Source organism: Martes martes, assembly GCF_963455335.1.
Source record: "Martes martes genome assembly, chromosome: 3".
In the NCBI taxonomy this organism is placed as follows: domain Eukaryota; kingdom Metazoa; phylum Chordata; class Mammalia; order Carnivora; family Mustelidae; genus Martes; species Martes martes.
In genome coordinates, this window is record NC_137890.1 from 130,123,505 (window position 1) to 130,136,542 (window position 13,038).

The 13,038-nt window shown below is 42.1% G+C and overlaps 1 protein-coding gene across 1 annotated transcript in view; it reads right to left on the reverse strand.

Moving 5' to 3' along the window:
• Window positions 1-13,038, reverse strand: part of MYO3B (myosin IIIB) — a gene marked incomplete at both ends in the record, with an annotated part of 377,682 nt that overhangs the window by 143,253 nt on the left and 221,391 nt on the right. Inside the window, 2 exons of the mRNA XM_080799209.1 lie at window positions 8,822-9,027; window positions 11,576-11,653. Coding sequence (XP_080655335.1) covers window positions 8,822-9,027; window positions 11,576-11,653 — 284 coding nt within the window. The remainder of the gene's footprint in view (window positions 1-8,821; window positions 9,028-11,575; window positions 11,654-13,038) is intronic.

Consider the following 13,038-nt stretch of genomic DNA (forward strand, 5'->3'; position numbering starts at 1 on the left):
TCATTACTATTTTCACAGTTGAATTCTACAGACTGATTTCACAGTGAATATTTGGGTTATGTTCAATGGTCTCATTTAAATATTTTGAAGATGGACTTTGGAATCAGGTAGACTCTTATTTCATATCCTGACTATACAACACAATATGTGTGATTTTGAGCCATTTTCCTCATCTGTGAAACTGAAATAATTTCATGTATTTGGGGGGATATTATCAGTATTTTTTTATAAGCAAGTTTTATTTATTTTAGAGAGTGAGTGAGTGAGAGAGGGGTGAAGGACAGAGGGAGAGGGAGAATCCCAAGCAGACTCCCTGCTGAGAATGGATTCTGATGCAGGGTTTGATCTCAGGACTCGAAGATCACGACATGAGCCGAAATCAAGAGTTGGGCACTTAACTGACTGTGCCATCTAGGTGCCCTTAAGTGAGATGATGTCTGAAAGCACTAGCATGAAGCCTACCATCAGCAGGTAGTTAATAAATACCCTTCTCTCCTATCTTCATCCTTTTCTTTGACAAAAATGTTTTTCCCAAATGTATACAAAAGAGTGGCTAGCAATCTTTCCTTTGAGTCATCCCTAAACCATGGTACTCAGGGGTGGGCAGATATTTACTGTCAACTGAACAGAACTTGCTAAAATGGGCACAAGGTCAACCGTGGGTCAGCTGATGGACTGGGCAGTGGTTTCCTATGGCACCGTGTTGGGGAATTCCAGGGCCAGGAATTCTAGGCTATGGAGCCATTGCCTTGTCTGAGGAGCCAGGTCTGCAGCTGGGGTTAGGGAGAGACATGGTGCTCATCTGCCATTTCCGTGTGAGGTTTCCTCACATTCTCCTTTCTCTTCTTCCACCTTCTCTCCTTTCCATTCATTATTTTCCTATTCTTGTTTGTTTTTGCTGCTTCATCGTTATCATTACTTAACATAACGCAGTTCCACTTCATTTTTTTAAGGAACCTCCATGCAGGGACATAGAGTTTTAATTCAGCCACTGATTTTCACAGAGTAAGCCAGGCAGCCAATCCAAAGGTCCAGAGTGGTGGTCTTCTCAACAACATGGATACTAACAACTCCATAACATCTTTCTTCTTTGCTTCCTTTGCTATTTCTTCTTGCCACAGCAGAGCCATCGCCTGCTGTGTTTCTACGTCCTCCTGGGTTGTTTCCTATGAATGGATTATTTCATGAGTCTGTCCTCAGTGCAGATCATTAGAAAAATAAGGAAAGACAGCTTGTTAGTATCATTACAGCCTCTTCGCAGAGCCTCTGGAGAAGAGTCTGACTGATACTACCTCTTGTCTCAACTTCTCAAGTCACCACTACAAATTTCAGGCTGAATTTGCAGAGCTATCAACTACAGAAATGATTTTTCCAATACTCGAATAGTGAAAGACAGCTGTCAGCAATGTGGGCTCCACAAGAAAAACAGGACCTTGAAAGAATGGGTTTCAGGATTTTTAATCATCCAAAAAACACAGCCCAGGCAAGGCCAATATGAGCCCATTCTGTCCCCTAAGAATAGAGAGAGGTAGTCACAGAGCCTGATACTGCCAACCTCTTAGAGGTGGGACCTTGGGAACGCTGCTTCACCTCTCTGGCCTCAGCCTCCCCATCTCTGAAATGGAAAGTTGGACTGGGCTACTTGTTAGAGTCTCTCAGTGATATTGTAAAAGGAGCTTTTAAAGCTTTTTCATTTGATTTTTTTTTAATTTAGTACACTAACCAAGATTATAAAAATGGTAAATATAAGAATTAAGAGAGAGAAGTCATCCAAGATCTCACCTACAGTTGGGGAGGGGTGGCTGACTCATTCTCTCAAACACAGAACAATGGGCAGGAAAGACAGTATACAAGGGCAGCAGCTGTTAGAGATCTGTCCCAGAGAATGCCACCACTCCACTGCTGCCCTTAGAAGATAAATGCAGAGACCGTTCTCATGACTATGCGACATGCTTACTCACAATGTTGAAGCCGTCCATTATCTTCCCTACATATTCTCATAATGTGTCCCTCACTAACATGCAAATCAATTTGCAGGAAATTGAGGATTCTGTCCACTTTGCTGCAAATCTACTAGTTTATCTGAATGGCACACTAAGATCTATTTGATGACAGGCTCTCACCTGTGTAGCTACAGGTAAAAACAAAAGAAATCCAGGAATGTCCTGTGAGAGACAAGGCATGGTATCACCATCCTAGCTCTTGGAGGATTTGTGCTTTCCTATTCACTGCTTAATACTCAGAGAAAAAAGTAGAAGCTTTGTTATTTGAAAATTGAAACTTGGGATTCCAGCCTTTCTTGAGATGTCTGGATTCTTTCATGTGTTGATTCTTCTCTCATTTCCTGTCCTATGAGCCAGTGCTAACCTTGATTCTCTGTAAGGGAATGTCAGGGACCCTGTCCTCAGGTGGAGTTTTCACAGTGATAACTGATGATATTCAGTTCATTTTGCAAGAGGTAAAAGAATTGTTGCAGGCTTAAAATTGCAAACACATCTTTCTATGGCAATGGAATTAAAGGGTTCTCAGTCTCGTGCCTATTTTTACTCAGGCACTTCTATACTTATTGCTAGTTCTTAAACCACCATATTGAGCAAGAAGCTAGGGAGCAAGGAATGAGAAATGAGTGGGTCATGGGGAACTGAAAATATTTATGCAAATTCATTCAGCCTCTTATTCAATTATTCCCTCATTCAATTAATAAACACGAGATTTCTTTTCTGTGATAAGCATAATTAATGTGTCTCTCATTTCTATTCCCACTTCTTCCTGGCTAAAAGAACAGTAGTTTCTATCTTTTGGGTGACAATGTTCCCAGCCCCAGGCCTGTGCCCTACTTTCTAAGCCCTTCTCTGTAACTAGGAATGATTACATGACTCTGTTCAGGCCAGTGAGATGTGAAATGGCTTCTGGGAAAATGTTTTCTTTCCTAATAAAGGGTGGGGCAAATATAGCTGGCTTAGTCATTCATCTTGCCCCTTTCTTTCTTTGACTATAGACATGATGACTGGAGAGGCAGCAGCCCCATTGTGACCATGAGACTATAAGCCAACCCACATAGTAAAGATGGTAAAAAGGAATGAAAGGAGGTCAGAAGGTATATTCAGGTCTCTGGTGACATCAGTGAACAGCTGAACTAATATGAAAAATAGCTTACCTCTTAATTTCTTTCTTTCTTTCTTTTTTTTTTTTTTTTGTGAGAAACTAACAACTAAACCTACTTGCCACTGGTTTTCGATTTGAGAAATTAGGTCCCCAGGGGACGTTTGGCAATATCTGGAGACAGTTTTTTTATTGTCATGACTTGGGGGTGGTGAGGAGGTGATCAGCATCTTAATAGGTAGGAGCCAGGGATGTTACTGTACGTTATACATTCTACTAGGCACAGGCATAGCTTTCCACAACAAAGAATTATCTGGTCCAAAATGTCAGCATGTTGAGATTGAGAAACCCTGGTTCAAGTGCTGAAAATGTTTGTTTGTTATTCACAATCAGATGCATTCCTGACTGATACATTCCCTCATTTGGGAAACGTGAAACACCGCCATGGAGCACGCATTATACCAGGCAAGACGCCAGAAGCAAAAAAAAAATGAGTGAAGTCCACTCCATCCCCACAGAAGTTTGAAGTCTAGTGGGCTAGACAGACATGTTTGGATAAAAATGAAAGTACATGTTCTAATACAGAGATATCAACATCCAGATGTGGGCCAGAGGATGTAGGGCCTGCCGGCTCTGTGGAACCTGGGCTGGCTTCAAAAAGGGGTCTGGGCTAGAGATTGAGAGGTGGGGAGAAGGTGTAAAGAGGAGGTATAAAGGTCAACACTGTGCATGGGCCTGGAGGGTCCAAGGTTAGATTGACAGCAGCCTAGGTTGTGAGAAAGAGAACAGTAGGGAAAAATGAGAATGGTTGGCTGGAGCTTACCTACTGAGAGAGCACCTGCCTTACCTACTGAGCTGAAGGCTTTGGATGTTATCCTGTAGGCAGTGAGGAGCAGGCACAGAATTTTATTCACAAGAATGACAGGATTACATTTTTAGAAACGTAACTGGTGGCAGTGTAAGGAATGGCTAGTAAACAGATTGGAGTTAGAAAGACACATTTGGAGGCTCTCCCAAATTCAGCTGGGAGACTACCTTAGTATTCTGAAAAGTACAGCAGGGAGTAGTCAAAAGGAGAGAATAAATGTTTAGGATGTTCTGTGTCATATGTTCTTTTGTAATTCATGCCCTCCATAAAGGTACATTATTCTTGTCGCTTTTTTTCTTTACTGCTTTTATTTATTTATACTATAAGGAAAAGGACACACAAGGCTCCTTACTGAGGGCATCTCCAGAGTTGAAGAATTCACTTTCTTGGATTCTAGAGCAATCCTTTGAGACCCAGGTATTCTTGCTGGTGGAGGGTCTGGAGTGTGTCTAGACATCCAGACATTTTTTAAGTTGACCTTGATTTTCAAGCCTTTCATATATGGACTTTGACCCTTAACTTTGTACTCCTTCAGGGTTTTCCCAGAGTGGTCCCAGGATGAAACCAAGAGGTGGACATACATGTCACCTACAGGGCTTCTTAGTTCCTGGCCATGAATACAGCCTCCCTGTTACCAAGAGAAAACGTCTAATGAGAACCTACCTATATGGCAAGTTCCATACAAGGTGCTAAGAACACAGATGAGGCACACTCTTGCCTTCAGCATCATTGGGTTTAGAATCATTCGATCCACATTTTTTGAGCACCTACTCTGTGCCAGGCATTCTATTCGCGATATGGATACATAAGTAAAGGCAGAGGTGTATAAATGACTTTTTATGAGACAGTTCTCACAAGGGCACTTTGATTCTTCACAAATGTTCAGAGGCAACTATTGTGTCCATAATCCTTGGCATTCACAAGGCTTCTCTGTAGCTGCTAGAAATTCTGCTACTACTTGGAAGGTGGTTATAAAATCAGGTAACTCATTCACAAAAAGGTCATACCCGAACCAACAAAAAAGTTCTAATAATTGTGGTTCCTTTTAAAAATCACTCATTCTCCAGCTCCTTGGGACATTACATGCTCTCTTCGCCATAAACATTTCAAGGACTCATTTTTAGAATCTATATCTGGACTTCCATTTAAAGGCCTCAAAGTTGGGGCACCTGGGTGGCTCAGTCAGTTAGGCATCTGCCTTCGGCTCAGGTCATGATCCCAGGGTCCTGGGATCAAGTCCCATGTCACGCTCTCTGAGTCTAGTTCTCCCTCTGTGTTCTCTCTCTCTTGCCCACATGGATGTGCCCTCTCTCAAATAATAAAATCCTAAAAAAACAGATAAAAGCCTCCAAGTTGGTAAATTTTTGTCATGTACATGTGTTAATTTTCAGAAAGAGCTAAGATTAATTCAGAGTCAAGTCTAATAGAAAAGGTGATCAAACTGGGTGTTCGCAAAAGTAAAATAAATTAATTGTGTGCTTAGTTCTGAAGGAAAGTCCAAATAAGAAATACTTTGAATAACAGCATGGTTTGTTGGAAATAATGTAGGTTTGTTTCTGCAGCTGCTGAGAGGATCACCTCCACCCTCAATGATTATGAAAAACCAGTATCTATTCCATTAAACCACACATTTAGACCCAAACTCTACTATGTAATTGTATACTTTTTCTGCCACTGCCAGGGAATTCTACAAGTTTACAATACTTTAGTGATTTCATTTTAATTACAAAGTGAAAACATAGGACGAGAATAATGAGAAATAGTAAACTATTGAAAGGGAAGATCTTAAGGAAAATTTAAGGTGTTATGTACATAAGGGAGATCTCAAATAGTCCTATGATCACAGAATAAAAAATTTCACATGAAAGACAAGTAATCTTTCTAAGGTAGAAATTCTCTTTATCATGGGGTACAAAACTGTGATGTCCTGGGTCAGGGGAGTAAAGATTATTCCGTTTAACACATTGATTTAACAACTGTTATGAATTGGGTCCTGGGAGATATTGTTCTCCCGCCTGTGAGCTTGACTGGGGGGAAGTGGGTCTTTCTGGAAGTCTCAGAAGCCAAGTTAGGCCAAGGAATCTACATGTGATCCCTGAAAATCTTTAGAATGTGGGTTCTGCGTAATCCTGCCTTCTCATGCAGACAAGGAAATATCTTTTACAGAATGTCAAGTAATGTGCCAAACACTATACCCAAAAGGAGATCAGAACCCTGATCTCCTTACTAAGTTGCACTATTCATTGCAATAGTTTAATAAACTATTGGTAAGACTCTGAACTGAAAGTGCATTTGCCAGAACACATCCCAATACATGCTGTCCTATGTGTTTGCCCCAGCAGAGACCTTCTGTTGACCATGCTTCTGACCAGTGACCATGAAGCCAATGAATATTCAGTCATTTTCTGTGATGTCCCTGAACAGTACGACTTCAGGAGGCTTCAGCTACCTGCCCAGTGCTGCCAGGTGACTTCTTCCATACCTGTATGAGAATAGATAAAAACTTCCAACCCACTTGGCCCCACTGATGAGAAGGTGTTGGGAACAACCTCTCTCCCCCAAGGCTCCATGAATAGAAAACAGAAAGGGCACGTCCAAGTCATTTTGCCAAAAAATTCAAAGATGATGGGGTAAGGAAGTATTTTAGGTTTGGCCAAGTGGCAGATTTGGGTAACTTGGGAAATACTTCCCCATTCTAGAACCCAATAACATAATCCCCTAAACACTGTCTTTCTGGATTCTGTCCCGAAGGCCAGAAAGTACAAAAAGGTAAAGAATAACGTAAATCAACGCTTTACCTTTTATTTACCTCTACCCAATAAACCTGAATGACTCTGTTCCCTGCCTTTGATCGTTTTGTCTGCATATTTCCGCTAAGAGTTTACAAAACAGCTCTCCCAAACAGGAAGATAAGAGGCGCACCTATTTGTTGAATAAACATCAAGGAAGAAAACTGCTAACTCATCTATTTTGTTGTTAAATTGCTCAAAAGGATCAAAATACCAATTAACTTGCTGGCTCAGAAATCTTTGATACCTTCAGATTTACTGACATTTTGAAATTCTTGTTCATACTTGCCTAATGGCTTTCTGATTACAAACAAAGAAGCGCCAATCTGTTTAGCATTTGACCTGTTTTCTTAAATATTTTTATGTATTCCACACTTAGTGGCTAAAAATACTTGACTAGTCACATTCATGTGCTAAAACAGTCTTTTTTTTTCTCCTTCCACCTCCAAGTTTAAGAGGAAAAAGAAGCTCAAAGATACTTCTTTTTTAAAAGCCATTTTGTTATTTTTAATTGAAAAACTCTAACTGCAAGGAAATTTCTTTGCCCTTTCTTCTCCATGGAATGTAGTGGTATTTTGAAGCCTCGATGAAGCAAGATACCATATTAGAATCCATTCTTCCTGGAGAAAAAGTTGGAAAAATGACCTTGGGCACAAGTTCCAGAAAACAGGTAAAAAGAAACTAAAGATGGCTGATGGGGTGCAAATTTTAAAATGGGTTTTAATGTCCATCAACAGATGAATGGATAAAGAAGACGTGGTATATATACACAATGGAATACTATGCAGCCATCAAAAGACATGAAATCTTGCCATTTGCGACGACGTGGATGGAACTAGAGGGTATCATGCTTAGCGAAATAAGTCAATCGGAGAAATATAACTATCATATGATCTCTTTGATATGAGGAAGTGGAGATGCAAGGTGGGGGGGTTTGGGGAGGGGTAGGAAAAGAAAAAATGAAAAGATGGGATTGGGAGGGAGACAAACCATAAAAGACTCAATCTCAAGAAACAGACTGAGGGTTGCGGGGGGGAAGGGGGATGGGAGAGGGTGGTGGGGAAATGGACATTGGGGAGGGTATGTGCTATGATGAGTGCTGTGAAATGTGTAAACCAGACGATTCACAGACCTGTACCCCTGGGGATAAAAATACATTATATGTTTATTAAAATAAAAAAAATTAAAATGGGTTTTAATTTTCCTCTCTGAGTGTCCTCAGATAGCAGTGTATCTCACAGGTGGCTTCTTGTTATTGTTGCCCTCTATCTATTTCCTCACAGAAAGTTTTATAAAACTTCTACCCGTAATCACATGACACAGAATGCATCCCTATGACCTTGTATAGATGAGAACAGGTTTTCACTCCTAGATAAAGTCAATTTCTGGGTCTAAAAAACACCAAAACATTTCAATAAACATTGAGTGAATGCAATGGACCAAGGAGATTAAACATGGATGCTGAAGACTGCATGGGTTCAAATTTCTGCTCTACCACTTACTAGCATGGGACCTTGGAAAAGTCACTTACGTTTCTTTCTGTGCCTCAATTTCCTCATCTGTAAAATGGGAATAATAACAGATCATAGCTTACAGCATTTTTCTATGGATCAAATGAGATTATACATCTAGGGCATTCTAGGTGCTATATAAATGTTAACAATCCTATGATACCATAATATTGTTTTAGCCTAAGAGAGGATCAGCTGCTTGGGTGTATTCACATCCACTAGAATCTTGACCCACTTAAGAAGGAACACTTTCACCATGTCAATTAAATATCTGGAGGCTCTGAAACCTAAGGATATATGTAATATATAAATATCTATGGATGTTTTATTTTTTAAAAAGTGGTCAGAAGGGTGCTTATCCTGTCCTCCAGAGCACAGCAATTTAGATGGAGCACAATAAAAATGCAACATTTCAGCAAGTAAATGGTAGCTGGTAACTAGCCCGTTACATGTTAGGAGGCAAACAAGCAGGAGGAGCAGTCCCAGGGGACAGGGATAGCCACAGGACAGCTATATTTAACAGAATGCATTTCCCAAGATGTTGGCCTGACCTTTTCACAAACTCTGCAAAGAGGATGCGGTGGGAATAGCCCTGCCTGCGGATGCTGACTGTCTCCAGGATCCCTGTGGAGCGGAGCTGGGCCAGCACACTCTCTCGGGAGAACTTCAGGGCCTCTCGGTCATCATTGGGTTTAATGCAGCGCACAAAGTGGGGCTGTCCGACCACCATTTTGGAGAGCAGATCCATCAGAGAATACTACCAGGGGGAAAAATACACAGGAAATGAGGTTACCACAAACATAATGGATAATTACGGCACAGGCCCACGGGGACCTCTAGAGCAGTTTGTGGGCTTGTAAACAACTCACAGGCCTTTATAAGGCTGAAAAAGAAACCAGCTATAGGGGGTGATAATATAGGTTCTGAGGAGTACTTATAGTTGCCTGTGGATTCAAAATCATTCTTGAAACATCACCTAGGGCCAGGGCACCTGGGTGGCTTAGTTGGTTGAGTGTCCGACTCTTGATTTCGGCTCGGGTCATGATTTTGGGGTGGTGGGATTAAGCCCTGTGTCAGGCTCCCTGCTCAGCCAGGCATCTGAGATTACCTCTGACCCTCCCCCCTGCTCACATGCTCACACTCATACTCTCTCTCTCCCAAAATGAACAGATGAGGGGCATTTAGGTGGCTCCATTTAGTTAAGCATCCAACTCTTGATGTCGACTCAGGTCATGAACTCAGGGTCGTGGGACTGAGCCCTGCAGCAGGCTCCTCACTTGGCATGGAGTCTGCTTGAGATTCTCTCTCTCTCTCTCCCTCTGTCCCTCCCCCCAGCTCATGGTTTTTCTCTAACAAATAAATAAATTTTTTAAAAATAAAGAAAACAAATAGATGAATCTTTAAAACATAAATATCACCAAGTGCCAAGCAATATCCCTATGTGGCAGAAACTTAGCTGTCGAAGAACATGCTTAGGTTACCCTGTAATGCCATCACCAGAACCAGCTTATGTGGTATGCTAACGCAGTACTCCATAAACTGTACCTGTAATGTAAAAGGTCTAGCTTTTAGGAAAGGGGTCAGTTGCTTCTTCAGCCTAAGAACCACCGGAAGGTCTAAGCAAATCCTACTGATACCACTGGTAATAAAGCAGAAGAGAAATAAGAAAGAGAGGAAAAGGACAAAGAAAACAAGAAAAACTGAAGAAAAGGAGACTATTGTGAAGGTCAACTAACATTCATCTAGTGGCTGGCGGGGGGCTCCCACAGAAAGAGGGCGCATGGAGAAGCACTGCTGTGTGGGACTGCCTCAGCTGCTCCTAAGGTGCAGCCACTTTTGGAGCTTCTCTGTGGACACACCTTCAGGGGCAATTACAGCTACACAGGAAATCAGTCCCTTTATTTCATAATCACACCTCCACTGATCCAAAATGGTATTACCTAGCTTGCCACTATATTCTCTTTCTTGGAATTAACAACCAAACTGATTGTCATGGATATATTTCTGAAAAATCATAAGGCAAAGGTGGCTTCTTCTGAGAGAGGGCCTCTAGGATCTTGAAGTTGATCCCACAGGGTGGCTCAAAGCCTCCAAATCCCCCGGAATGGGGACATACACACGCACACACATACACACACACACACCTTGTACCCCAAGACACTAGGAGGATACAGCCACTAAAGTGGACAGGACTAGGGTAGGTCTCAAGGTAAGAAATATATGGCAATTAGAAATGTCCAACCATGAGAGTGATGAAATAAGATCTAAATATCTACCTGTCAGAGATGCTGTAACAAGAATCAGCATGAGGGTAGAGTGCTGGACTCAAAGGCCTCTGGGCCCACTTCACACCCTCTGGGCCCAATTTTAGTCTACTTCTGAAGTATACAGCTGATGAGGTCAGATTTCTTGGATTTGGGTGCTAATTGAACCTGCTAGCTTTCCATGGAGCCTTCCCCCATGGTGCTGGCTCCCAGGTCCTGTCCTCCGGCCTGCTTCAGCAACTCCAGCTCATGACCACTCGACTCCCATCCCTGATGAGTCCTTCCTATCGCAACTCCACCCTACAACCTGAGATCAGTAATTCTGTCTTTGGCCTAATAGCATTCTCCACCACAAAGCTGCCTAGACCTTAGTTCCCAGTGGGACATGATCTCTAAGGGGCTTCCAACCCTACTGCTTTATAATTTGAAGATAAACAAATCTGTGTGAATTGGTAAAAAGTGTCTGCTTAATATCTTTCCTATATAATGTGCATTTAACAGAGCCCTTCTAGGCACAACATTTTTACTCAAAGGAGTCATTTTACTAGATGAAATATCAAGAATTGGGGCAGCAGAGATGGGAAATAACTGTGTCTGGCAATGGGTCAATTTGATCTAGGAAAATAAAGTTAAAACTAAGATTCCCTCAGGATGTGAACTTAATAAGCCACCTTCTGGAATTTTATTAACTTTATTTTTCAGTAAATATGCTGGAAAAGCAGTGGATTCCAGTAGCTTTAAGGCCAAGGAGCAGCTCAAATACTAATAGAATCAGCACACTGAATGGACAGGCTCTGTGCCAGTGACAGAGAGTGTCCCATCTGTAGACACATGGGATTTCATTTGATCTTTCTGAAATCAGAAAACATATACGTAGAGGTGGGCTCTCCACTATAATTTTTCTCTCCCCACACTCCCACCTTAACTAACTCTTGTGCTTTGCTCTTATTTCACTGATTCCATCATATCTGGGCCCCTCACAGGAAGGGATGGCAGTCCTTTTTGGAAACAGGTAGAATAGAGATCAAAAGGACTCCGTACCCGGAAGTAAGAAGCCATGGTCTGCCTCTTCATGTTGGTGGTTTCTTCGGGATGTCGTATCACCTCCAGAGTGTCCACCTAGAGCGGAGGCAAACAGAAGTAGTTTTAGGATATAGGCATTTTCTGGCTCTTCCAAAATCTGAAAGGCTTTTTGGTTAAATACCCGTGGGACCTTGACGTTTAGAACACAATAGTGAAAACTCTGGGAGAAGTTTGAAGACCTATAAAAGAAAAACAAAATTTGCACTATCCTACTCGCTTGAGAATAGACTACATTCTGTGAAATACCATACTGTGAAGTATTGGTATAAATCCACATCACTATTATTTCTGTATTTCTTGATGTTCTAATGGGCCCCTGTTAAGTTCTCCAATAAGGTTGCATGAGACCAAACTATTTCTTAAAAGAAAACTGGGCAACAACCCATGAGGCTGGGTGATTACAAAGACATGGGCTCAAAGCCCAGGTTGGACTGCAGGGAATTAGATGAGCTGCAGTCACCTTCCTGCCACCCTCCCACATCGCACAGTTCCCACGTGCTCACTGGAGACTGGAGCTTGAGATACACTTGTTCCCAATCATCTATCCCAACCACCTAGGCTGACTGGAAGAAATTTATGAATGAAAACAACTGTAGGAAACAACCTGTTTTGTTTTTGTACTTCAACAATAAAACCCCCACTCCTGCACATATAAGCTCTTTGGTTTGCAAAGTGCATGAGTGGCATTTTAGCACCAGCCTCTGCCATGGCAGCCTCCCATCTGCTCAGAACAGGTGGCAAGGGGATGAAGCAGGAATGTCTGAACTGGAGATGCTGCTGTCAGCAAGTGTGTTCTGCTTGGTGGATGGCTGTCAGGGCAGCCACCACCCCACGGAGTGAGGATGTCTGCAACCTCGTTAAGCAAAAGTGCAAAGAGGGTGCTAGAAGGGTTGAGGGCATGAAGGTGGGGACAAATAATGAGACCTACCTTGAGGGGTAGTTAGGAAATGGTGCATAGTGGAAGGAAAACTTCAGTTGGCTTCAAGAAAAGTTTATTTAAGAAAAGGAATAAATAGGGAGCTAACTTTTTAAGAAGTAGAAGAGCAACCTGAATAGTGAGCAGGAATATGGGGCTGTCTCTTCGTGAAGCGATGGCAGGGGGCAGGACAGCTTCCTTTCCTAGGCTGCATGTCGGATGCGTTTCCAAAGCCATCAGTTCATTTGCATGCAGCTGAAGCTCTGGTACCACCGCCTATAGTTTGACTTTGTAATTTTTTTTAATGAGGAAGGAGGAAATGAAAGCTTGGTGTTGAGCAGGAAGGCTGTTCTAAGAGAGAAAAGGGAAAAATAGACACCACCACCCACCCCACCTGCAGAAACTGTACTGCATTCTGGAAGTCGTTGCCCATCGCATCCCTCTCTGGAAGATGGAGTTCGGAGCTGGTGAGGTTTGGGGCCAGCAAATCAGGACTGAAGGAAAG